We start from the raw sequence: 27,687 nt of genomic DNA on the forward strand, positions 1-27,687 counted from the left end.
ACCTGGATCCTTTGACTATGCAGGTAAATACCTTAACCACTAAGCCATTTCTCCAGCCCTTATTTGAAAATTTTTGACAGCCATGGTCTCACTTTGTGATGATTGGTGTCCACCTCAGCTGCAGCTCTCTCTCTCCATCCCCTCCGGGAGTTGAGGCATTTCCACCTGCCCCGCTCACAATGTCCCCAGTGTCTAGATGCTCCTCCGCACAGGAGAAGCACCATGGTGTCTACTGAAGGGGTGAATGGACAAATGAAGGAATAACACGAGGTCTGGGGAGGCAGCTCAGCAGTTAAAGGCACTTGCTTACAAAGCCTACAGGCTCAGGTTCAATTCCCCAGCAACCCCACATAAAGCCAGACACCTGTTTGCAGCAGCAAGAGATTCTGGAAACACACACACACATAAAATTTAAGCCAAAAGAGTAACAGCAGGTTGCAACATTTTGTAAAACTTTATCCAAACAGTGATTTAGTGGAGGGGCGACTGGGAAGGGGGGAAAGGTAGTGTGGTGGGAGGGAATTATGATCATGTCATGACCTGGAATTCACTATGTAGTCTCAGGCTGGCCTCGAACTCACAGTGATCCTCCTACCACTGCCTCCCAAGTGCTGGGATAAAAGGGGTGCGCCACCATGCCCAGCAATAAAGGGATTTTTGTTGTTGTTGTTGTTTTTGCTTTTTTTTTAAAAAAGGAAGATAAAAATATTCCCTGCTTCCAGGCCTCCTTCCCAGAAAGGAGGGAGTAAAGACGCCAGCGGTGGGTGGTTCGGAATGTTTTTTTCTACAGACTGCAATTCAAATAACTCCTCCTTGACTAAATCTTATCCTGAGGTGGAAATCCTCCAAACAGGATGGAGAGTTTCATCCGCATTGACATTCCATGCCAGCCCAGATCTAATTAATGGACCTGAGTCCCAATGTCACAGGAACGCACGGCTTGAGTATAAACAGGCTGATAAAACGCTTTACGCTCGCGTCCATCCTCCTACAAATGCCACCGCTCCCCCGGGCAGCAGCACGATGGACTCTGCTCAGAATGAGCTCAACTCCTTGCACTAACCGGTCCTCCCCACCACTCCCCACAGTGAGGCAAGGAGACGGACCACCCCACGACACACACGCCGCAGCAGTGAGAAGGGCAAGCCTACCGTGAGCGCTCTTGAGGATTCAAGCAGGCATCTTAGCCAGGCCTTGCATAAACGTCAGACGTAAAGAAGATGAAATAAGTGGATCCTGGCAAATGGACCATGCAACCCTTCCAATGAATTCCAAGGTCGAATCCATCCAGACAGAATACTAATCAAACAACAAAAAAATAAAATAAAAATGGGGGCTGGAGAGATGGCTTAGCAGTTAAGGTGTTTGCCTGCAAAGCCAAAGGATCCCGGTTTGATTGTCTAGGACCAACATAAGCCAGATGCACAAGGGGGCACATGCATCTGGAGTTCGTTTGCAGTGGCTGGAGGCCCTGGCATGCCCATTCTCCTTCTCTCTTCCTCTCTCTGCCTCTTTCTCCCTCATAAACAAATAAACTATATTTTAAGAAAAAGAAAAATGATTGCCTTTGTACCCTAATTTATCTTAAAAGCCAGTGGGGCATGGTGACGCATGCTTTAATCCCAGCACTTGGGAGGCAGAGGAAGGAGGATTGCCATAAATTTGAGCAAAACCAAATACAAAAATCTAAAAAATAAATAAATAAATAAATAAAGGCCAAGAAACATGCAGTAAGATATCATAGTGGATTCATCAGAAAAATTGTCACTGCTAATGTTATCCATAAAAAATGTCCCTAGCCGGGCGTGGTGGCTCACGCCTTTAATCCCAGCACTTGGGAGGCAGAGGTAGGAGGATGGCCATGAGTTTGAGGCCACCCTGAGACTACATAGTGAATTCCAGGTCAGCCTGAGCTACAGTGAGACCTTACCTCAAAAAACCAAAAAAAAAAAAGAAAGAAAGAAAAAGAAGTCCCTAAAAATGGTGGGCGTGGTGGTGCACGCTTTTAATCCCAGCACTTAGGAGGCAGAGAAAGGAGGATCGCCATGAGTTTGAGGCCACCCTGAGACTACATAGTGAATTTCAGGTCAGCCTGAGCTAGCCCTACCTCAAAAAAAAAAAAAAGTCCCTAAAAGCCAGGCGTGATGGCACCCACCTTTAATCCCAGCACTCAGGAAGCAAAGGTCCACCATGAATTCAAGGCCAGCCTGAGACTACATGATGAATTCTAGGTCAGCCTGGGCTAGAGTGAAACCCTACCTCAAAAAAACAAATTAAACAAACATATAAATAATAAGTAAATAAATGTCATTATTTTCATGAGCCACTTGGTAATACAAAAATACTAGTAAAATACTTCTTGAAAAAGCACTGCTTGAAAACAGCTTTGCATTAATTGCCTAAGAAATTTCAAATGTTCTCAATCTTGGAAACACATTAGAATCACCTGATAGTTTTTGAAATCCCACCAATGCCAGGGCTCCAATTCCAGGTCTGGGAGGAGGAACCAGGCAGTGGCGATCCTAAACCTGCCCAGGTGATCGTAATGCCAACCAGCCCCCAGACCACTCTCTCAACTCCACCACAGCTCAGTCTCAATGCTTTGACCCAGGCTGCTGTCTGGTTTATTTTGTGCTGCAGAGGCACGTGACTGACATAAGGACTGGCACTTAATACTTGCAGTTCTGGAGGCCCGAGATCAAGGAGCCTTATCCACTGAGGGCCTCCTGGCGTGGCCGAAGGGCCGAAGGGGAGAAGGGGAGAAGAGGTTGCAAGCACAGAGCCCTTTGGGAACCATCAAGGGTGGACCCTTCCTCCAACCAAGTCCTATCTCATAGTGAGAGAAGAACACTCATTTACTGATTAAAAACTACTGGGTAGGGGCTGGAGAGATGGCTTAGCGGTTAAGCGCTTGCCTGTGAAGCCTAAGGACCCCGGTTCGAGGCCCGGTTCCCCAGGACCCACATTAGCCAGATGCACAAGGGGGCGCACACATCTGGGGTTCGTTTGCAGTGGCTAGAGGCCCTGGCATGCCCATTCTCTATCTCTCTCCCGCTGCCTCTTTCTCTCTGTTGCTCTCAAATAAGGAAACAAAGAAACAAAAACCTACTGGGTAGGGCTGGAGAGCGAGTTCAGCAGTCAAGGTGCTTGCCTGCAAAACCTAACAACCCGGGTTCAACTAGCAGTACTCCCGTAAAGCCAGATGCCCAAAGTGGCACATGCGTCTGGAGTTTGTTTGCAGAGACAGGAGGCCCTGGTGTGCACTCTCTCTCTCTCCCTCTCTCTGTTTCTCGTCTCTCTTTCCCTCTCTGCTTATAAATAAAAATATTTTTTTTAAAAAGCCAGACGTGGTGGCAACACACCTTTCACCCTAGCACAGGGCAGGAAGAGGTAGGAGGATACATATTGTTCCTTACCCAGGCCAACCTGGGACTACAGAGTGTGTTCTAGGTCACCTTGGACTAGAGTGAGATCCTACCTTGAGGAAGAAAAATAAAGAGCACTGAATGGGCGCCAAGATGGGGGGGCAGGAATCCCCACTGAAGCTGTCAGGAGGGCTGCTGAGGGCGAGGCCGCTGCTCGGAAATCTCCACCGACCCCAGGGGCTCCCTGGCAGCCGCAGGAGCTGGAGGCGGCGCTGCAGCGCTGGCGACCTGGCAGCTGCAGTCCTGGCTGTCCCCTGGCTCACAAAGCTCTCTTACCTCGGCCTCACAGGGCTGGGGTTGTAGACACGAGCCGCCACACCAGCTAGAGCTAGAAAGTGGTAGAGAGCGGCTGCTCTTTCGGAACCACCACTGAAAGGAAGTTGGTGGCACTCCACAGAATGGGCTACAGGCTCAGTAATGCCCATGCAGCCCACATGACCACAGCACAGTCCAGCCCCGTGCCAGGCAGTGTCCACAGTGCTCAATGAAGCCAGTGCCTTCCCCGTGCCCTTTCTGAGCTGTCAAAGGGGCAGGGCAGAGCCTGAGCTCTAAAATATAGTGTCCTGTGCTGACTCCTCAAAAACAAAACAAAACAAAACAAAAACCATAGCTCATGGGGCACTTTAAAAACCCACTTCTCATGGGCTGGAGAGATGGCTTAGCAGTTAAGCACTTGCCTGTGAAGCCTCGATTCCCCAGGACCCACGTTAGCCAGATGCACAAGGGGGCGCACGTATCTGGAATTCGTTTGCAGTGGCTGGAGGCCCTGGCGCACCCATTCTTTCTCTCTCTGCCTCTTTCTCTCTCTGTTTGTCACTCTCAAATAAATAAATAAAAATACTGAAGGTGTGGGCCACCATGCCCAACTATTAATAAAAAAATACCTCTCACCTCAGCTGACCCCCGACAAGCCTGTGAGCACAACTCTCATCCCTGGTACAAGGACAGAATATGCTGACAATCATGGAGAATTTAAGAACTGGCATAAATTAAAATAAACAGATGTTACATAGTCCTACAGGGACCAGGGAGATGGTTCAGTGGTCCGGGGTGTTTGCTTGAAAAGCCTTCAGGCCGGGGTTTGAATTTCCAGTGCCCATGTGAAGCCAGGTGCACAATGTGGTGCATGTACCTGGGGTTCAACTGCAATGCGGGAAGCCCTGCCATGCCCATACTTCCTTTCTCTGTCTCTCTAGAATAAATAAATAGAGCTGGGCGCGGTGGCACACCTTTAATCCCAGCACTCAGGAAGCAGAGGTAGGAGGATCACTGAGTTTAAGGCCACCCTGAGACTACAGTGTGAGTTCCAGGCAAGCATGGGCTAGACTGAAACCCTACCTCAACACACACACACACACACACACACAATTTTAAAAATTGCCCTGTAAGACATAAACTACAACTAGAATACTTCCCAACAATTCAAATTCCTCAACTATAACATGAACTAATTCCCTTTTGTTATGAAGCACGTTTCACACAACAGGCCTAATAACATTTTTAATTACTTATTTTTATTTCTTTTTATTTTATTTGCAAGCAGAGAGAAAGAGAGAGAAACAAAGAGAGAATGGGTATGCCAGGGCCTCTAGCTACTGCAAACAAACTACAGACACATGCACCCCTTTGTGCATCTGGCTTACATGAGTCCTGCAGAATTGAACCTGGGACCTTTGGCTTCACAGGCAAGCACCTTAACTGCTAAGCCATCCCTCCAGCCCCCAATAAACATTTTTAAGTCTAATTCATGCATACTGAAGTTGCTCACCAGTGAAAACAGGCACTGATAAGTTCAGCATTCTTCTCCAGATAACGAGATTAACATGCATCTCAGAGGCCAGTGTCACTCCTCCGGCACCTGTGCGGTAACTGATGGCACTGCTGTGCCAATATTCAAAGAAGCAATCAATTTCAAAAGCTTTCCTTTCACTCAATTTGCTGCCTCAAACACTCCCAGTTGCAGATGATTACCTGTCATTCCTAAAAATGTTAAGTTCCCACTGTCTTACAAGAAAATTATGCTAAAAAAAAAAAAAAACTTATCATTTTCCCTGACACATTTTCTTGCTGTTAGATTCTTTTCCTGTGAGTGAACATCTGCTGAGCACTCACTATGCACCAGGCACCACGCTAGATGAGACTCTGGATACACACCAGCGATTAAAGCAGATGGCGCTCGAAGCTAAGCTCTGTTGGCTGTTGGATCAAAGCACTGTCTTACCTGGTGTCCCTCACCTGCACAATGGAAGTGACATATAGGAAGTACCCAGCCACAGTTATGACCTGCCATTGGATCCTCACAGCTCTGGGACTAAGTGGCACTGTACTCTGCTCAGATATGTGACAAAAGGTACTGAGAAGAGACGGCCTGCGTATTTGTGCTTCAACATGTTTTTCTCCATACAGCATATCCTAATGTGCTTCTGATAACTGCAGTAAGCCTTCCACAACTGGAGAAGCTGTCTACAAAGCCAGTAGCTACCGGCCCAGGTGCTGGGCACCATGAAGTATTAATGGGGGTTTGGTGAAAGGCTCACCGGACACAGAGAGCAGCACTTGCAGTTAGTTTGCCTACTCTGAACAAGTTTTTTTTTTTTTTTTTAATATTATATATATGGTATTTTGTGTGTTTTGGTTGAGGTAGGGTCCTGCTCTAGTCCAGGTTGACCTGACCTGGAATTCACCATGTAGTCTCAGGCTGGCCTCGAACTCAAAGTGATCCTCCTACCTCTGCCTCTTGAGGTGATGGGATTAAAGGCGGGCATCACTACTAGTGGGGCCTCCTCTTCAGTGGAGTGTCCTTGATTCCACTGCATTCCCGGATGCCAGCAAAGAAAACATGACACCATCCCTAAGTGTAGAGTAAAACACCAGAATAACCCACAGACCAGAATGTTCTGTTTCTCGGAAGAATCCATGGCTTGGCATCAAACCAAACATGGCTGGAAGTCCTCGACTTTGAATCTTGTCTTCTGGACTGGCAGCTTGGAGCCCCGACCTTCCATGAGGTGCCAGGAAGCAGTGTCCAGTCCAGCAGCATCCGGGGCCCTACCACACACTTCAAACTATGGGCACTTGGTAGGTATACTAAATGTATTCCCAGTTAAGCTATTTTCAACTTAAAAGGAAGGGGCTTAGCATCAGGTTATGACCCCACCAACAGCTGAAGAGTATCTGTATGTACCTTGTCAGAACATACCCAATAAAACAAATACTTTAACAGCTGGGATTCTGAGGACGGAAAAACAATGGATTCTTATTTTGTGAGAAAAGAACGGGCACACCAGGACCTCTCGCCGCTGCAAATGAATTCCGGATGCATGCACCACTTTGTGCATCTGCTTATGTGGGTACTGGGGAATTGGAGCCAGGCTGGCAGGCTTTACAAGCAGGTGCTTTAACCACTAAGCAATCTCCCCCGCCCTTCCAATGCCTCCCCCGCCCCCTTATTTACAGGCAGAGAGGAGAGGAAGCAAGAATGAGCATGCCAGGACCTTCGGCTCCAGATTCATGCACCTCTGCACCACTCTGCAGTGCTGCTGTGACAATAAAGACGTCAGAAAATCCCTTCTAGAGTCCTTGAAAGTGAGTGACTTTTTTAACATTGATTTCCAATCTCATTAACACTTAACTCAGCAAGCTGTCATGTTTAACTTTCACAACATAGTCTTCGTTCTTATGAGAATTACCCTCTGAGATTCAAATGTTTTTTGAAATTTTTGAAAACATAATAGGGAAAATAGCTTCCCTTATGTTCCTTATATAACCCTATAAAATTAGGGTTTTTTGTTGTTTTGTGTTTTTACTACTAGTTAAGCAGCAGCAGAAATATGTTCCCTCCTCCCAGTCTGTACGGCAAATGTGATGTGTTTCCTGATAAATGTTCCAGCTAACTTGACAGAGATTGGTGCACGGGGACAGCACACGCAGTGTGGTCACTGACACTGCAAATACACCCACCCCCAGCAAGCCCACTGCTATCGGTGGTCTCAACCAGCCCCCAGAGTTAACATCTCAACGCCAGCTTACCACGTGGTGGCCTTGAAGTAAGCATTTTACTTAAAATTATTTTACTTTGTTTTTTTCAAGGCAGGGTCTCCCTCTAGCCCAGATTGACCTGGAATTCACTATGTAGTCACAGGATGGCCTTGAACTCATGGCAATCCTCCTACCTTGACCTCTCAACTGCTGGAATTAAAGGCATGTGCCACCACAGCCAGCTCTCAATTTTCTTTTTCTGATTTTTCGAGGTAGGGTCTCACTTTTAGCCCAAGCTAACGTGGAATTCACTCTGTAGTCTCAGGGTGGCCTCGAACTGCGATCCTCCTACCTCTGTCTCCCAAGTGTTGGGATTAAAGGCATGCACCACCGCGCCCAGCATTCAAACTTCCTTTTCTTAACACAGTCATATTGTACAAATGTATCTCCATGAAGTGTTAAGCACATACATATTTTTTTTTAATTTTTTTATTTATTTATTTGAGAGCGACAGACACAGAAAGACAGATAGAGGGGGAGAGAGAGAATGGGCTTGCCAGGGCTTCCAGCCTCTGCAAACGAACTCCAGATGCGTGCGCCCCCTTGTGCATCTGGCTAACATGGGACCTGGGGAACCGAGCCTCGAACCGGGGTCCTTAGGCTTCACAAGCGCTTAACCGCTAAGCCATCTCTCCAGCCCCACATACATATTTTTAACTGTAACTCTTACTTCAGTCTGTGAGGAAGTTCTTCTCTTCCAAGTGGCAGATACTTTCTGTCTTTCTTTAGTGCGCTTACATAATAAACATGCAGGCACTTACTTGAGAAATGGTTTTATTTTAGGTACAATGGGCAAACGTTCCATCCATAAATTCTGCTTTCAAAGAAAGAACTGGGAGACGAGCGCGGGGCGAACGTGACAGGCCCTGAGGTTCTCATTCTCCCACTTCTGCGTCACTGCAGGCCAGGGACTCCGCAGTGACACTCACACTGCCAGAGCCCGCGGCTCAGAAATGACAACGATCACTCACACACTCACGCCCCTCCAACACCCACACTGCCCATCAGAACAGCCCACACACTTCAGCTCCTCTAAGAAGCCAACAAAGAGAATGAAACAGGAAATACTACAATCAAAAGAAAAGACAGTGAGGCTGTCAGGTCAACTGTGGCTTGCTACGGCCCCTCCCCACACCGTGACCTACTAAAGGAGTATTCGACTGCAAAGATCATGACGTTTTGTCATCGGTAATTACATAAATGCTACCTGGTCACTCTCCCAATGGCATGAGCATGTTCTGTGACAACTGACGTCTGCACTCGCAGACGTCGTGATCCACATAAGCACAGATCTCGGCGAGACGGGGGCGCAGAGGTGCAGCTGACAGCCGGGTGGTCTGAAGTTCTGAGAGAGCAGGGTGAGAGTAGGATGTCATCTTTCACCTGAGGGACCTCACAGTAATCAATAACTTAGAGTCTGCGTCTCCAAAGGAGAGCTTCAAATGTACAGGCAGACAATGGCTACAGTGAGCTTTAAGACGCATCCTCCATGTCCACATCCTGCTGTAACTGCTGGACCATTTTTTCTTCCAGCTGCTTTCCTTTGCCTTTAAAAACAAAATTTGAAAAACATAATCCATGTAATGCCACCTTGCAGAATTGTAAAATATCCTGTTCAGTAATATTAGCCATTTTTGAGACACTTAATACTAGCTAAACTTATATAGGCTTCATTCCAACCTCACAAACCCATCTGACAGAAAACTGAGCCCAACGGGCAGATCCACTGCCGTAGGAACTCGGCTGCTGAATGCATCACTCAGGAGCCCACAGCCCGCAGCACCACACTGCCTGCCTCCAAGTCAGCTGACAGTGAGAGCATACCAGTCTCTCCCATGCTTCTTGTAAGCTGATAGCATCCACATTGGAACCAAGTGCTCCAGGAGCTTGCCCACTTGTTTTAACAGAACCTAGCACCAATAAAACCCAGGAGTACTTTTATGCAAATCTATTCAGCATGTGGTTAAAGAATTTGATTTGTGCCAAGGTTTCAGACTGGCTGGAACTGGGAAGGCACTGAACAAATTGTACTGTATCCACCAAATCAAACCCTGAACACACTCAGGCATTTCTATGAAAAATACCTTAGAAGTCAGCTGGTAGCCAATTCCATAAGCTCCAACGCTGCACACTGGCGACTGTGCGTGAAGCAGAGACGCCACACATGACACTCACCTGCAAGCGGGGCCCGGATCAGATGGATGTTCTGCTTGACTTCCTGGACGTCCTGGACTTTCTGTAGTTCCTTATTCTTCTTCAGTCTACGAGGAAATGCATCACATTCAAAATTTCAGGTACTAAGACTTCTCTGAGGAATTCATATAATAGCTACTAAAGTGAGCCACACAGATGGAACTGATGTCAACCTCCTTTTGCCTTCCTCTCCTTCCTCCCCTCCTCCTCCCACCCAAGGACACCAACACTGAGCATCTGTCAGTTCTCAAACTCCAGGTACCATTACCAGTTGAGCCCTTCCAAGTCAAAACCATGTTCTAGCCAGGCGTGGTAGCACACGCCTTTAATCCCAGCACTGGGAGGCAGAGGTAGGAGGATTGCCATGAGTTCGAGGCCACCCTGAGACTACATAGTGAATTTCGGGTCAGCCTGAGCTAGAGTTCTGGAGACCCTATCTTGAAAACAAAACAAACAAACAAACAAAAAAAAACATTTTCTAGTTGCTAACTGGCCTACACAGCACCCTGTTCATTCTTCCTATCTATTGTGTCCAGTCACCTGTCCAGCACAAAATGGGGCTCAATATACAAGTGCTGAGTGAATGAAATAAGATTAGGATTAAGCACATCTCAGAAACCGATCTCCGCCATACACATACAACGTCCTAGTCCGTAAACCTGGGTCCTTTCTCCTCAGACAACAAAGCACCTTCCATGCTATGTAACTTGTGAATCATTCACAGCAGTAAGAGCAAGAAACCCTATGAATCTCAGGAGAAACACTGACAGAGCGGTTCCCAAGCAGTCAGACCACTTAGAAATGCTCTAACACTTTCCCAAGCCAGAAAGCAGCTGGGGCATGCTAGCTCTGTGGCAACTAATAAAAGCAAATAATCCTACTTTGAAGGGCAACGTCCAGGCTGGAGGCACAGAGTACAGCCTTGAAATCTCTCACCACCCACGGACCACACAGCCTCAAAGAATAAAGCTGAACTGTCAAAATGAAGGGAACCACCTGAAGGGACTCTACTGGTCAAATGTGGGTCACTAACAATCAAGACTATTTCACTGAATACCCGAGACTATTAATATGCAGAAGAAATGATGCAATTAGAAAAAGAATCTCCATGTGGCAGTAATCACAGAATCCACTGACTGGGGCAAAACTCTCAGGAGCTAAGCCAAGAGGAGCATGTCTGAGGAAGAACAAGCTGTGGGCAGAATCAGTGTGCCGCCCCAATCCCAAAGCTGACCTCACAGGGTAAATCACAGTACCCTTCCAGGGAGATGCTTGTAGACACCTTACCCACATTATCAAAGTTAATGGTAAGGTACCATCAAGTACCTTGTGACAGGATACATGAGATGACACCATCACTTCTGGGGTACTCCTGCCAAAGGCGCCTAACCTAAATCTAACCATGAGGAAAATGCCAGACAAATCCAAATGAAGAAACACTCTACACAACTCCATCTGTATGTACTCTTCAAAACGTCAGTGTTAGGGGCTACAGAGATGGCTTAGAGGTTAAGACACTTGCCTACAAAGCCTAAGGAACCACGTTCGATTCCCCAGAACCCACATAAGCCAGATGTCTGGAGTTCACTTGCAGTGGCTAGAGGCCCTGGTGCTCCTATTCTCTCTCTCTCTCATTTAAAAAAAAGGCAGGGTGGGGCACTGGAGAGATGGCTTAACAGTTAAGTCATTTGCCTGCAAAGCCAAAGGACCCAGGTTTGATTCCCCCCAATACCCATGTAAGCCAGACGCACAAGGTGACAAATGCATCTAGAGTTCGTTTGGAGTGGCTAAAGGCCCTGGCACACCCTTTCTATCTATCTTGCTCTCAAATCATATCAAATAAGGTAAAAAAAAAAAATTTTAATGTTTTTTTAAAAAGTTAAATAAAAAAAGAAATGCCACCACCACTCAAGAGGCAGAGGTAGGAAGACTGCCATGAGTTCAAGGCCACCCTGAGACTACATAGTGAAGACCAGGTCAGCCTGAGCTAGAGAGAGACCTCACCTTGGAAAAAATAAAAAATAAATTAAAAAATAAATAAATAAATAAATCAAAAGGTTTTAGAAGACACTAATGCCTTTGGAAATGTAGCAGCACTCATGCTTAGGGACCCACTCTGTGCAAATATTCCTACCTGTTCATTATAAATTTGGCTTGACGTTTCTGCTTGATTTCTTCAACTCTCTTCATTGCGTCAACTACAAAACAAAGTCACAATAGGTTAGCAAATGTGCACACTCAAGCAGCACATCAACAAGAGCCTTCAGCAACACCTCTGGGACTGGCTTAAACACATTCAAGCAGCACCACAAACAAGCACCTTGACCAACACCTCTGGGACTGGCTTAAAATAAACTTAAAAGAAAACAAAACAAAACATCACAGAAAAAAATCCCTACCAAAAAGCTTAAGGTACGTACTCTATAATCACTGTCAGCTTTCTCTGTCAACAAAGATCATTATTTTACAGAAGCATTTATTGCTCTTAAAGTTTCTTTCCTTCTACTTTAAGTCAAAGTTTTCCCAACTTTATTCTATAGCTAGTTAGGTTATTTGCAGCAATGACTGTCCCTCTCAGTTGGCAACCTCCACAGAGGTGGCATCTTTCCAATGACGGACACTTTTCCTTCGAGTGCCTGGAGTGAGTACTGCAAAGATGAATCTGGACGACGAACCAGTCCGTCCCTATCAGCACACTCCTCAGCCAGCAGAGCGCGTCTGCCTTGGGAAACAGCTACAGGAGGCGCAGCGGAGGCCAGTCCAACTCTACTCCAATCTCTACGCCAGTGCTAGCCAATGTAAGACCAACCACACATGATACTTAAGTTGTCTAGTCACTATATTTTTTACAAAGTATCAGGAGCGGGGGGCATGGTGGTGCACACCTTTCATCCCAGCGCTCGGGAGGCAGAGGTAGGAGCTAAAATGAGACCCTACCTTGAAAAGACAAGAAAAAAATTCCTTATTTTTATCTTTCAGATTTATGTACATGTGTGCTGTGTGTACACTGGTTTATACAGGTGTTTGTAATATGTATGGCACATATGTGAGGCAGAGGGTACACATGTGTACACTTGTTTTGTTTGCTTTTGAGGTAGTTGCTTTAGCCCAGGCTGACCTGGAATTCACTATGTAGTCTCAGGCTGGTCTCAAACTCACATGGATTCTCCTACCTCAGCCTCTGGAGTGTGAACATTAAAGGTGTGTGCCACCACACCTGGCTTCCACGTGTGTACACTTGTATGCAAATGCCAGAGGCCAACATTGGGCGTCTTCCTCAAGCATTCCCATGTTTTTTTTTGTTTTGTTTTGTTTTTAGGGGGGGTTCGAGGTAGGGTCTTGACCTGGAATTCACTATGTAGTCTCAGGGTGGCCTTGAACTCATGACAATTCTCCTATCTCTGCCTCCCAAGTGCTGGGATTAAAGGTGTGTGCCACCATGACCAGCTCCCAGATTATTTTTGGAGACAGGTCTTTCACTGAACCTGAAGCTCACTGATTCAACTGGACTAGCTGACCAGAAAAGCTCTGGAAACCTCTTGCCCCTCTCTCTAGTTCTGGGATGACAGGAACAATGTCACCTCGCCTGGCTCCTGTGTGACTGCTGGGGAGCCGAGTTCAGGCCTCACACTTACCCCGCAGAACTTTTCCACCGAGCCATCTCCCCAGGCGCTTCTCATATTTTTATGTCTTTACGCCTCTGTGAGGTCACTTCAAATTTAATAATTATGTTATTTTTATAATGGATACATCAGCCATTTGACAAGAATTTGAAACAACTAATAATTAAAGAAATAAGCACAACAGAAGCAGTAGCTAAAGGATAATAGAATTAAAGCCCAGCAATGAAAATGGCAAATATTTAACCCCCACACTCTAGCCATGTCCCAGAGCAGCCTCTCCGAAGATGGCCAGGACCCCAGGGACTCACTAGTTTTATTCCAAAGCTCTCGCTGGTATTTCACAGGTTCATTTCGACGTTTTTCAAATTCAAATGAGTTGTCCTGTAAGAAGGAACAGAAGGAGGATAAGATGGTAGAAAGACAGCCTTTCTCAAAGCACACACACTCCTCAGGAACCTACTCCTCCCTTCTCTTTCCTCATTCTCTTACGTGCCTCACGCTCTACAATGCCTATAATAAAATCTCTCTGAACTAGCAAACTGAGTGACTGGCTGGCTGGCTAACTCCTTTCCATAAAGTCCTAATGGGGATTAAGACACCAGCAGCTAGCACCAAGGAATGCAAGTGTTCAATCTTTTCCTCCGCCACAAAGCTCCACATACAACTGAAAACATCTCTTCACTCAGATAATCCCAGACAGTCAATGATCACTAATCTTAAAACATGCACAACCACTGTGCAACAGCTACAGGTTTTCAAACCTAACTGACATGGGCACACGGCATATCACGACTTCTGTATTTGGCTGTTGCATTTATAAACACATGACTATATTCTGATCACAGTAATGCTGGCAGTGGGAAGGTAGCTGGTACCCAGCAAGTCACTGTGTGGCACTCTTCCTTCACTCCTGCCACACGCTCCAGTGGTGCTGGGCTTCCCAAGCACACTGAAAATGATTCATGACGACAATGGTGACTTAGCCTCACATCCTGTCCAGTAACACTCTGCATGCTCATTGAAAAGCTGTTCCGGGAAAAACCAGGGAACGGCTTGTAGACACTGTCCATAAGCAATAGTGAGGAGGAACGAGGCCATGGGTTTGAGGGAAAGGGAGAGCCATGGAAGAACAGTAAAGACCTACCACCCCCTCCCTCCACAGGAGCCACAGTGGACAGGAGTTACCAGATCCTGTCTCAATGCAGTAATCACAATGAATGGGAGTGCCTACCCTAAGGAGTCCCTCACTCCTGACGTCAGTGTTCCTCCTAACACCCACATTACCAATTTCTGTTCTCTGACACCAAGTCCTGCCAAGGACATCTACTGCCTGATAAACGAGTCTACTGCAAACCTCTGAGCCTCAGAGTGCTCAGGAATCCACAACGCACCTCCTCTCAAGCCCTGGGGACAATCCCACCCTCACCGGCTATGCAGGTCTCAGGAATCCACTACACGACCTCCTCCCTCCTCCCAGGCCCTTTGAGCAGCATCTCCCACTGCCCTCGGTCTATGTAGATGATCCTCACTCTTGGTTTGCAAATGCCACACAAGGTTTGTGAGGAGAAGAAAAGCCCTTCTACAAGCTGGGGTGGGCCTTCTTCCTTTTCCAGGAGTCGACAGGACGGAAGACTTGGGGATCGTGTGAGAATGAGACTTCCCACAAGCAAGCACAGCAAAGCAATCGCAACCTCGGAGCCCACGCTCGGGTCCAGCAGCCACAGACAGGGACTACTCACCACTGTGAGCTCTTTACCAGCCGCCTTCCGGAAGGCTTTGGTCCACCTGACCTTGCGGGGATTACGCTTCTTTTTAAAGTTCTTATGACATTTGGACTTACAGAATCTGAACACCTACAAGAAAGGTTAAAATAATGAAAACTTAGCACTGCAAACATAGAACCCCTATCTAACAACAACAAAAGTAAAGTCAGAAATGATAGCTGCTTTCTTTCCTGTCAACACCTGATATTAATCACAACTATGTCTACTTACAACACCATTTAGACATATTTGGAATATATCAGAACTAATAGAAATTGAAAGTGTTTGATGATTATCTAATTTTACCCTAACTAAAAAAGGGTAAGCCAGGCGTGGTGGTGCACACCTTTAATCCTAGCACTCGGAAGGCAGAGGTAGGAGGATTGCCATGAGTTCGAGGCCACCCTGAGACTACGAAGTGAATTCCATGTCAGCCCCTACAGTGAGACCCTACCTAAATATATATATATATATATATATATATATATATAGAGAGAGAGAGAGAGAGAGAGAGAGAGAGAGAGAGAGACTCTAAATATGTAAAGACTATTTACTAAGCCCAGTCTAATAGCTAATAATGCACTAGTGTCACTTTGCAAACAAGCCTGATACGGACCAGTATATAAACAAAATAAATCTATACGATAATAATGTACACAAAGTAATACAGAAACACTTGTGCGGAAGTGATCAAGTCTATGATGGGGTACGGCAGGCAGGTGGAAAAGGGGGGGATGTGTGATGCAGAGCTGGACATCAAGCCAGCAAATGGTCCATCTAACACTGTCTCAAAGTTCTTCAAGCCATTCTTGTTTATCCCACTAATTTAACACAAGTTAAGACCACATATATATTTTCCTATTTGCAAAATATATGAAAATACAAAGCACTGATACTGTCTCCCTTTAGAAGCTACCTGCAAGAGCTAATTATGAAAGATATTATCCCAGGCGAAGAGAACCAAAGCGAGAGTGAGGCAGGCATGAGAGGGACAAGTACCTAACCTAAGCCAGAATGGAGGGCCGAGATTCCGTTGTCGCTGCAGAGACAGGGCAGACAGGAGTTGGGAAACATTCAAAAGGTCAAATATTCACCCCAGGCATTGGTGCTCCACACCTGTAATCCTAGCACCCAGGAAGCAGAGGCAGGAGGATAAGGGGTTCAAGGTCATGCACAACTACACAGTGAGGCCAGAGTGAGCTAGAACACACACACACACACACACACACACACACACACACACACACACACACACGGGGATGGACTGGAAAGATTGCTCAGCGGTAAGGCACTGCTTATAAAGTCTGGCAGCCCCAGTTCAATTTCCTAGTACCCACATAAAGCAAGATCTAAAGTGACACCCATACTCTCAATCTCTCGCAAATAAATAAATAAGTGAAAAACTGAGGGCTGGAGAGATGGCTTAATGGTTAAGGTGCTTGCCTGAGAATCCTAAGGACCCAGGTTCAATTTCCCAGGACCCACATAAGCCAGATGCACAAGGTAGTACATACGTCTGGAGTTTACAGTAGCTGGAGCCCCTGGTGCACCCATTCTCTCTCTCAAATAAGTAAATAAAAATAGGGCTGGGGAGATGGCTTAGTGGTTAAGGCACTTGCCTGCAAAGCCAAAAGACCCAGGTTTAATTCCCCAGGACCCACATAAGCCTGATGCAAAAGGTGGCACATGTGTCTAGCGTTCATTTGCAGCATCTGGAGGCCCTGGTGTGCCCATTTTCTCTCTCTCAAAGAAATCAATTTAAAAATAAAGCTGAAGGGCTGGAGAGATAGCTTAGCGGTTATGCACTTGCCAGCAAAGCCAAAGGACATCGGTTTTATTTCCCAGAACCCACATAAGCCAGATGCACAAGGTGGCGCATGCATCAGTAGTTCGTTTGCAGTGGCTGGAGGCCCTGGAGCGCCCATTCTCCCCCCCCCCCATTTTCCCTCTCTCAAATAAATTTAAAAATTTTAAAAATACAGAAAATCAAATTCTTTAAGTTGTTAAGTTGTTTAAGTGAAAATTTTTAAGTGAAAATCAGGAGTGATGGCACACACCTTTAATCCCAGCACTCGGGAAGCAGAGGTAGGAGGATCACCATGAGTTCAAGGCCACCCTGAGACTACACAGTGAATTCCAGGTCAGCCTGGGCTAAAGTGAGACCCTACCTCACAAAAATAAATGAATAAAGGTAACTCATATATTTAGCAAAATTTTCTAAGCATATGAAGGTGACATTAATTCAGAAAGCAAGAAGACTTGAGGTAATTGGGATTTCTTTCAGTAGGTCCACTGTGAGGCACAAGGAGAACATCTTCCCATCCTATGAAGATCCATCCAGGTATGGAGCTGAGGAGATACAGGAGTTAATGCACCTGAAATCGATACCAGCTCTGAAGAGCTTTCATGACCTACTGTTATAATTCCAATATCCAGCAATTCTGCACCAAAAACAGAAAACTCAGAGAACCGTAATGGTCAAATAATCTACAAAACCAGACAGTCAGCTGTGAAGCAGCCCCCAGCCGGGCAGCCTTCCAGCTCATTTATCACGTTTTGTATTCCAGAGAACAAGTACTCAATATCTTCCACAGGCTTAAAGTTCCCAAACTGAGGTTCGGTTCCTTGCTTTTAGCAAGGATCCCTTCCCAATTTAACAAAACCAACACCTCTGGACTGTAACATAGCACAGGAGATAAAGTAGAATAGTCCCTTAGTGTGTCACAGTCATCTTGTTAATACAGATGCCTACAGCCTACTCCTCTCCTCCTAAAATCTGCATATATATTTTTAAAATTTATTTATTTCTTAGAGGGAGAGGGAGAGAGAATGGATGTGGCAAGGCCTCCAGCCACTGCAAATGAACTCCAAACTCATGTGCCACTATGTGCACCAGGAGAATTGAAGCTGGGTCTTTAGGCTTCACAGGCAAATACCTTAACAACTAAACCATCTCTCCAGCCCTAAACGTATCTTTTTTGAAGTGTATTTATTCATTTACAAGCAGAGATTTAAAAAAAGAGAGAGAGACAGGATGGGCACACCAAGACCTCCAGCCACTACAAACAAACATCACTTTGTGGATCTGGCTTTACATGGGTACTGGGGAATCGAACCCAGGTCATTAGGCTTTGCAGTCAAGTGCCTTAACTGCTGAGCCATCTCTACAGCCCAGAAATCTGTATATTTAACCAATGCTCAGTAACCCAGAGAGGTTTAACCCTGAGATTGTGATGAGATTCATTCTGAAATGAGACCAAATTCATGCACCATCCACAAAGGCTTCCACAACTACCTCACAGATACTTCATTTCTAGTTTGTTTTGGCTTTTCAAGGTAGGGTCTAGCCCAGGCTGACATGGAATTCAATATCAAACTTACAGCGATTCTCCTACCTCCGCCGCCTGAGAGCTGGGAATAAAGGCCTGTGCCACCACGCGAAGCTCCATTTATAGTTTTTGTTGTTTATTTTTTGATTTTCGAGGTAAGGTCTCGCTACAGCCCAAGCTGACCTGGAATTCACTATGTAGTCTCGGGGTGGCCTTGAACTCACAGCGATCCTGCTACCTCTGCCTCCCCAGTGCTGGGATCAAAGGCGTGCGCCACCACGCCCAACTGTTTATAGGCTATTATACAAGTGTAGCTCCACCCCAAGCCTGTCATCACTGACAATCCACGTCCTTCTTCAGAAATGCAGGTGCTCTGCTCTACACCTTTATTCAAACTGTTCACTCTCCTACCAAGAATGCCCTGTCCACTTTCCTACGCAGAATCAGAACCACAGTAGAGGCTGCCTCCATGCTGGGCCTCTCCTCCAGCAACAACACCCAACTCTGCTCTTGGGCCGCAGGTCAGGAGGTCATGGCCCTCTGCGCCGACAGCCTCGCCTCCTGCTCGCCGACTTCAGCATGGCGCCTGACTGCATGCACACAGCTTGCTGGATTCAAGAACCGACCTGAGGAGGGCTGGCAGGGTGGCTCAGTGGGTACGGTGCTTGTGGTGCCTGAAGGGACCGGTACCCACAAAAAAAAAAAAAAAAAACTGTGTGTGAGAACCGAGGAGGGTATCCAACATGGACCTCTGGCGCCCAGGGGCGTGCACACACATGCAACTACACAATAATGATAATGGCAGCAATAATAATAATAATGTAAGATATTCAGAGAAGAAATTTGAGGGGGTCCGAGGTAGGGTCTCGCTCTAGCCCAGGCTGACCTCGGCGATCCTCCTACCTCTGCCTCCCGAGTACTGGAATTAAAGGCGTGTGCCCCCACTCCCGGCAAGAAGTGTTATTTAAATTTAAAAAGAGAGAGAATGTTGGACTGTAGAGATCGCTTGATGGTTAAGTACTTGCCTGCGAAGCCAAAAGGACCCAGGTTCATTCCCCAAGACCCACGTTAGCCAGATGCACAAGGGGGCGCAGGCGTCTGCAGTTCGTTTGCAGTGACTGGAGGCCCTGGCGCGCCCATTCCCATTCTCTCTCTCTCTCAAGTAAATAAATACAATATATTCTTAAAAAGGGAGCTTTCTAGGTCCGAGGAGGGCCCAAGCCCTGCAGGTCCGTCTTGCCGTCGGTGGTGCCCAGCATCTCTCAAGCGTGGCCGGGCCAAAGCCGTCATCCCTCGGCGGCAGCGCCCGCCTAACGTCCCCTCCCCTCACCTTACAGTCGTTACGGACGAACATCATGCCGTGACCCGGGTAGATGGGCCCGGAGCAGAAGTAACACTTCTCGATCCTCATGTCGTACCCGCGTGGGACCTCTCCCACCAGGCCCTGAGCGCGAGAGGAAGTGACGTAAGACGACACCGGAAGTGGTCGTCTCCCCTCCCACTCGGAGCGCGGTGGCGCCCCCTGGTGGGCGGAGGAGCTGGCGCGCCGCTGTGGTGCGCAGGCGCTGCGCGCCGGACCGGCGTCGCCTTGGGTCTGGTCCCGAAGAGCTGGCGTTTCTCTGTTCGCCCATCCCGGTGGGTGGCGAGCAGCCGGCAGAGGATGGCAGTCCACCTGGGGCTGGGGTGCATGGACCGCGGTGGGTGAAGTCCTTGCGGACCAGTCGTGAAAAGACAGGCCAGGGCTGGGGAGACGGCTCAGCGTTAAGGCGCTTGCCTACAAAGCCTAAGGACCTGGGCTCGGTTCCCCACGTAAAGCCAGGTGCACGAGGTGGCACGCGCGACTAGAGTTCTTTACAGCGGCTGGCGGCCCGGTGCGCCCATTCTCTCCCTCTCTCCCTTCCTCCGCTTGGCCTGGTGACACCTAGCACTTAGGAGGCGGAAGTAGGAGGATCGCTGTGAGTTCAAGGCCACCCTGAGACTATATGGTGAATTACAGGTCAGCCTGGGCTAGAGCGAGACCTACCTCGAAAAACAAACCAACGAAGGATGGTCAGAGCAAAGCAGGGGTGTGGGAGACTAGCTTGCATTTATTCCGGACAGGGAATGGCAGATGAGGACCCCTGAGCTTGGTGCTGACTGACTTCGAGAGCCGATGCACCTGAGAGGAGGAAGACAGCCCATGGCCCTCCCCTTCCCAAGGCTCCTGCCATTGTTCCCCAGCTCTGGTCTTGGTTCAGGCTTTAGCCATTATTGTGTTTCATTGAGACCAACTCGAAGACCACATGGACTGTTCAGTGGATAAAGCAACTCTGGCCAGGCGTGGTGGCGTACACCTTTAATCCCAGCACTCGGGAGGCAGAGGTAGGAGGATCACCGTGAGTTCGAGGCCAGCCTGGGACTATAGAGTGAGTTCCAGGTCAGCCTGGGCAAGAGTGAGACCCTATCTTGAAAAAAAATGCGGGCTGGGGAGAGATGACCCAGTACTTAAGGCACTTGATGGAAAAGCCTTAGGCAGGTGTGGTGGCACACGCCTTTAATCCCAGCACTTGAGAGGCACAAACAAACTCCAAACACATGTGCCACTCTGTGCATCTGGCTTTTCCTGGTATTGGGGAATCAAACCCTGGTCATCAGGCTTAGCAAACAAATGCCCTTAACAGCTGAGCTTGGTCTCCAGGCCACATGTAATATTTTGAATTAGTTTTTCTACAATGTTCAGCATCTAATGGAATCTGTATCTCTAATTTTCAGTTCCTTTATCATTACAGTTTCTGGTTTGAAACAAGACAGTCACATTCACATACAGACTAGACCCTTTTTTTATTATCACTTAATTGGTACAAGGCTCACTGAAAATAGCTGACTTTTACACAAGGTTGTCAATATAAAAATACACTTACACACAAAAAAGGTTATGTTGATATCAAATTTAAACAGTTTCCAAGAACTACAGTTTATGGCAATAATTCATGGTGGTTCTTGTGTAGGCACTGTATTGTATATACATCTACTGGTATAGTATGCTTAAAGCTAGTACCACCTGTATCAAATTACATATGTAGCTCTTGAAAGCTGAAATATGCAAACATTAACTCATTTTTATTTACAAAAACAGACCTCATAAAATGTGCCCTGATATGTAACTGCAAATTTTTGACATATTCCACTGAAGACTTACATCAAGAAGACACTGCTGCTGGCGTGGTGGCGCACGCTTCAATCCCAGCACTCAGGAGGCAGAGGTAGGAGGATCGCCATAAGTTTGAGGCCAGCCTGAAACTACATAGTGACTTCCAGATCAGCCTGGACTAGAGTGAGACCCTATCTTAAATCCCCCCCCCAAAAAAGAAGGCACTACTGTGTGTTCTGGGCCTGCCCTTGAGACATCTGAATCCTTCATTTCAAGGATAAATAAACAAACCTTAGTAGCCATGGCTAATTTTACTATGGAAGTAGAGGACAGAGAGTGGAAAAATAAAAAGCCATATGAACATTATCCTAGGAGAGTAATTATGTTCCTTAATACTGTGTTTTTCTAATTAAGGTTCTGCCAAACATTTTCTGTCACAGAATACTTTTTATTTGCACATGCATGTGCACACAAACTATGGTGTGTGTACACACACCAGGTGACCAGGGCCTCTTGCTGCCACAAATGAATGCCTGGCCAGCTTTATGTGGAGACCTGAACCCAAGCAGGCAGGCCTTTTACGCAAGTGTCTTTGACTGTTGAAACATTTCCCCAATCCCATATAATACTTTCCCCCCCCCCCAAAGTAAGGTCTTACTCTAGCTCAGGCTGACCTGGAATTCACTATGTAGTCTCAGGGTGGCCTCGAACTCACAGCGATCCTCCTACCTCTGCCTCCCGAGTGCTGGGACTTTTGTTGTTGTTGTTTTGTTTTGTTTTTTTGAGGTAGGGTCTCGCTGTAGCCCAGGCTGACATGAAATTCACTATGTAACCTCAGGGTGGCCTCGAACTCATGACAATCCTCCTACCTCTGCCTCACCCCTGCCTCCTGAGTTCTGGGATTAAAGGTGTACCACCACCACACCTGGCTACAAAACACTTATTTAAATTTAAATTATGAGTGCTATTTCTTCCTAATAATCAGTAAGCTCTTTGGAAATTTTAGTCTACTTTATTTGAACCATTGTCATAAATAATAATTTTACTCTAAATGAATACTTTAGAATTATATAAGTAAATTTTATGAAGCATATATTAAAATCACTTCTCACTGGTGTGCAGACACTTGGGCAAGACCCAGCAAGTACAGTCAATACCCACAATGCCCTTGAAAAGATACAGATGATTGAACACTCTTTTCATAAACTGCGCTAGACTACAAATATGGCTGCTTAAACACAAACATCTATCTTCCACCAAGTAGCAAACAAACATCCCATGTCATTAGAAATGAATTCCTTCAATTACACTAGTGGAGGAAAAAGTGGAAAAACATCAGCCATGCAGAGCCTGACGCGGAAGAAGAAGATGAGGACTTTACAAGCTAATTGCAGGTGCGGTCTGCAGAGGCCTGCACAGCAGTGTGAACACGAAGAGGAAGAAACGAATTCTTTTTCTCTCACAAACTCAGCAGAAGCAGCAGCTGTCTTGTGCAAGGCCAGAACTAGTGGACAAGCATAAATGCGTGACCTCTGACCCCCCCCCCACCACAATACTCCCGAGCACTGGCGATATCGTAAGAGCCAAAAGCTGGCCTCACTTGTTCATGCTTATGTTTTGTCAGCCCAGCCCCACCAGCAAGAAAAGAAAACACAAAGTCAATCCAGTTTATCCAGGGCCTATAAATAGCGGCCATGATTTGTCTGTGCGCACATTAAAGGGAGTACTTACATAAAAGAAATGCTGAAAGACATTGATCCCAGTGTGTGTCTGTATTCTTATTTAACATTTCAGTGGTTGAAAATGGCACGTTAGAGGGTTACCTATAGTATAAATTTTAAATTTTGGATTCAGGACCAGGCTCGGCTTTTAATTGTTATCAGAGGTCTTAATGTGAGAAGCCAGGCATGCCGGCACATTTAATCCCAGCACATGGGAGGCAGAGGTAGGAGGATCGCTGTGAGTTTGAGGCCAGTCTGGGACTACACAATGAATTCCAGGTCAGCCTGGGCTAAAGCAAGAACCTACCTCAAAAAATAATAATGATAATAATGTGAGAATTGGGTCTGTACAGAGAAGTGGGTGATGTCTCACAGCATTCTCGTTCTACCAGCAGATGCCACGGTGGCTGCAAAGCCTGAATCTGACTGTCGTGCCAGTGTAGGCCGAGGTTTCCTAAGGCACTTTTGGCTCTGAGCTAGTTCCAAGTGTCGGACTGAATCTAGACAAGTATTTACAAAGCTGCAACGAGTTAACGACTGTAAAAAGTGGGGTGGAGCTGTGTCTGCACGCCGGGGCGGGCCAACCCTAAGATGTACGGCCACAGTGCTCACAGGCAGACGGCACCTGAACAGCCCGGCCACCCCCTGCACTTCTCAACAGCCACACGTCCCCTTGGGCTTCTCTCCACTCGGCTGGTCTGCAGAGGGGGGGCCGTTGGATCGCATCACTCCTTCCGGAATCCAGGACTTGTCCACGCACCGCTCCATCCTCTTCATGATCAGGTCCAGCAGCATCTCCATTGCTTGGCTTATGTTCGTCCCATTGGCGGCACTAGTTTCAAAATAGGGGATTCTGGAAGACAGGGACAGAAGAGGGAATAAAATGAACTCCAGGTCAGCCTGGGCTACAGCAAGAACCTACCTCAAAAAAAAAAAAAAATAGGTCTTAATGTGAGAATTAATATCCCCAGTGCTCTGGAGTGTTGGCTGACGGGTCAGAGATCATGCATTTATACTTGTCCAATGGTGTGGTGGCGCACGCCTTTAATCCCAGCACTCGGGAGGCAGAGGTAGGAGGATTGCCTTGAGTTTGAGGCCACCCTGAGAATACAGAATGAGTTCCAGGTCAGCCAGGGCTACAGTGAGACCCTGCCTCAGAAAAAGTATAATCTGTTAATAAATAGATAAATAAATAAATAAATAGAACATCATTCTTGTCCAGTGTGGAAATGCACAACCTCAATGTCGGCACCCAGCATTGCTGCAAGTTCCAGGCCAGCCAGTGTTCCATACGTATATATTTAAGTCAGAGAAAGAGAGAAAGAATGGGCAGGTCAGGACGTCCAGCCACTGAAATTGAGCTCCTGACACAGGCGCCATCTTGAACACGTGTGACCTTGCACACTTGCATCACTGTGCGTCTGGCTTACGTGGGACCTAGAGAGTCGAACATGAGTCCTTAGGCTTTGCAGGCAAGTGCCTTAACGGCTAAGTCATCCTTCTAGCCCTCTTTTTTTTTTTTTTCTCCAAAAACTTTATTAGGTAAAAGTTTAGTGATCTTAGCAAGGGCTCTATTTTCAACCACAGAAAAATTGACCTTACCACCTCCATCCACATGGTGGTGCTAATGTATTACTATGGAACTACATTGCTAGAGATGGGGAAAATGTTTGGCTAATATTGACATCTGTCTACAAATGGCCACTTGATGGCTATTTGAAATTCATGCAGACAACTTATTTTGGTTTTTTTGTTTGTTTGTTTCTTTTTTAAAATTTTCTGTTTTTTTCAAGGTAAGGTCTCACTCTAGCCCAGGAGGACCTGGAATTCACAATGTAGTCTCAGGCTGGCCTCAAACTCACGGCAATCCTCCTACCTCTGCCTCCTGAGTGCTGGGACTAAAGGCGTGCGCCATCACGCCCAGCCAAGACAACTAACTTCAACATGCTTTTAGAAATCAGTTCATCACAGATTCTAAGGGGAAAAAAACTAAGTAAACACAATGACAAATGAGGGCAGACATGGCTCAGTGGTTAAAGGCACTCGCTCTACAAGCCTGCAGAAGGGAGTATGGACCCTCAGCACCCTCATAAAGCTGGACAGAAAGTGGAGGGCACATCATGATCCCAGGGCATCATGGCAATGGGAGGAGTCAGAGCCCCCAAAGCTCACAGGCTGCAGTTAGTCTGGCCTTTCCAGTGGAGAAACGAGAGAACGTCTCAAACGAGGAGGAAGGCAAGGACTAGCACTGAGGCTGTCCTTTGATCCTACACACATCATCATCAAACAAACTCAAGGATAAATGTGCTCAAATCAGAATAAGCAGCATGAAGACATTCTGGAGAGCCGGGTGTGGTGTTGCACGCCTTAGTCCCAGCGCTCAGGAGGCTGAGGTAGGAGCAATGCTTTTTTTTTTTTCTTTCAGGTAGGGTCTCGCTGTAGCCCAGGCTGGCCTGGAATTCACTATGTAGTCTCAAACTGGCCTTAAATTCACAGCAATCCTACTTTCGCCTCCTGGGTCATGGTTTAAAAGTGTGAACCACCATGCCCAGCCCTACAGGAATTCTTCCATTCCTGTCCCTTCTGGAGTTCATTTCTTCTCATCCATCAAAACCTTCTCTTCTTGAGCTGGAGAGATGACTTAGTGGTTAAGGCACTTGCCGGCAAAGCCAGAGGACCCAGGTTCAATTCCCCAGGGCCCACATAAGCTAGATGCACAAGGTGGCATTTGTTTGCAGCAGCTGGAGGCTCTGGCATGCCCATCCTTCTATGTGCCTCTTTCTCTCTCGCTCAAATAAATTTTTTAAAAATCTTCTCGTTTTAACTCAATTCAAAACCTACAGACACAAGGCACACCTTTATTCCCAGCACTATGGAAGCAAAGTGTTGCAGTCAGGTTCATATTGCTGGTAGAAATCACCCAACTAAGAGCAACTTGTGGGGAAAAGAGGTTTATTTTGGCTTACAGGCTCGAGGGGAAGCTCCACAATGGCAGGGGAAAATGATGGCATGAGCAGAGGGTGGACATCACCCCCTGGCCCACATAAGGTGGACAATAGCAACAGGAGAGTGTGCCAAACACTGGCATGGGGAAACTGGCTATAACACCCATAAGCCCGCCTCCAACAATACACTGCCTGCAGAAGGCATTAATTCCCAAATCTCCATCAGCTGGGAACCCAGCATTCAGAACATCTAAGTTTGTGGGGGACACCTGAATCAAACCACCACACAAAGGTAAGAGGATCACTGAATCCGAGGCCAGCCTGGGCTACAGTGAGACAACCACCTTGAAAAAACTATAGACTGAGCCCCTCCCTGTGAAATAACCCATGGTCAATGAGCCCCACCTTCAGCACTCCAGCCCTCGGTGGCACCTGACCTCTCCCCATTTCCTGTGCACGTTTAAGTGCCTCTCGCGGAGAAGGGGCACGGCAGAACCGCTGTGGGCTCCGTCGCTGTGCCACAGGGCAGGAAACCCACGCGGGCCCGTGCCCACACCCCATCTCTAATGGGCCCACTTAGCTGGGCTTTTCCCCGAAGTTCCTTTTCAGTAAGGGTGGACCACAGAGGGCATCTGCGGGAGGAACTTGGCGGGCAGAAGGTGACGCATACCCATTTGTAAGCTGGCATCTGCGGGCACTCCTCTGCTGAGTCATCGCGGTCTAACAACCAGATAGGCACCTGCCCCTCCCCCAGCCCTGGCTCCTCCGCCTCCGAAGCCCAGGGTGAAGAGCTCAGCTTTTACCTGCCGCCCAGGCACCAGGGACAGGGGCACCCACCGCTGGCACTGCGGATGCCACCGTTTCGGGCCCCAGCTGGCCCTCCCTGTTCATAGCCGCCCCTCACTTGACACCCGTGACATCCGGACTGCCTGGCTTCAAGCTTCAGCAGCTGACACAGAGACAACACTTCCAGCTGCTCCCACGAGGGCAGATCCCTGCCACAGAGCTCTTCCTAGCAGTGTGCGGTGGAAACCCTGTAACCGTGACGGCAGTGAAGTGCGGCCCGCACGTGTGCAATTATCACACGCTCCGGTGTTTCTAACACGGCTCAAGGTCACCTGCCCCGGGGTGAAAAGCCCCACACCAGATTGCAAATCCTACCCACAGTGGGACCGCAGGAGTCAGAATAGGGAAAGGTTTAAAAGCCCGGCTCTGCCCTGCCCTGGGATTTTCTCACCCCAACCTTACCCTTTCCCACTAATCCAGCCCTGGCTCAGCTCTCAGATCACCCTATCTACAGCTTCCACACCGATCCGGTACAGTGTACCTCACATCCCTCCACACCCAGGCTTTTCCCCACTCTGACCTCCTGGCATCAAGTCTAATCTGAGGTGGTATTCAAAGCTGACAGCCTGGCTTCTTCCCACTGGGCCTCTACTGACCACTCCCTCACCTGGCAGGCATATCCTGCCTGAGTCCTTCCTGAACCTCCACCAGCCCAGGGAAGGAAAAGTGGTCAC

The 27,687-nt window shown here is 47.3% G+C and overlaps 2 protein-coding genes across 3 annotated transcripts in view; both read right to left on the reverse strand.

Annotated features, from left to right (window-relative positions):
* Nucleotides 1-8,220: 8,220 nt before the first annotated feature.
* Rsl24d1 (ribosomal L24 domain containing 1) lies at nt 8,221-19,826 on the reverse strand. Its single transcript, XM_004662420.2, has 6 exons — nt 19,702-19,826; nt 15,019-15,132; nt 13,588-13,660; nt 11,791-11,854; nt 9,639-9,724; nt 8,221-9,010 (listed from the first exon to the last, which is right to left on the reverse strand). The coding sequence occupies exons 1-6, from the start codon at nt 19,780-19,782 to the stop codon at nt 8,937-8,939; spliced, it is 492 nt and encodes a 163-aa protein (XP_004662477.2). The 5' UTR covers nt 19,783-19,826; the 3' UTR covers nt 8,221-8,936.
* A 2,537-nt stretch (nt 19,827-22,363) lies between these two features.
* Rab27a (RAB27A, member RAS oncogene family) overlaps nt 22,364-27,687 on the reverse strand; it is a 65,756-nt gene continuing 60,432 nt past the window's right edge. For both annotated transcript variants that reach the window (XM_045160407.1, XM_045160408.1), the window contains one exon: nt 22,364-24,075. In XM_045160407.1, the coding sequence (XP_045016342.1) occupies nt 23,877-24,075 (199 nt within the window). In that variant the 3' untranslated portion in view covers nt 22,364-23,876. The remainder of the gene's footprint in view (nt 24,076-27,687) is intronic.

Source organism: Jaculus jaculus, chromosome 10, assembly GCF_020740685.1.
Source record: "Jaculus jaculus isolate mJacJac1 chromosome 10, mJacJac1.mat.Y.cur, whole genome shotgun sequence".
NCBI lineage: Eukaryota > Metazoa > Chordata > Mammalia > Rodentia > Dipodidae > Jaculus > Jaculus jaculus.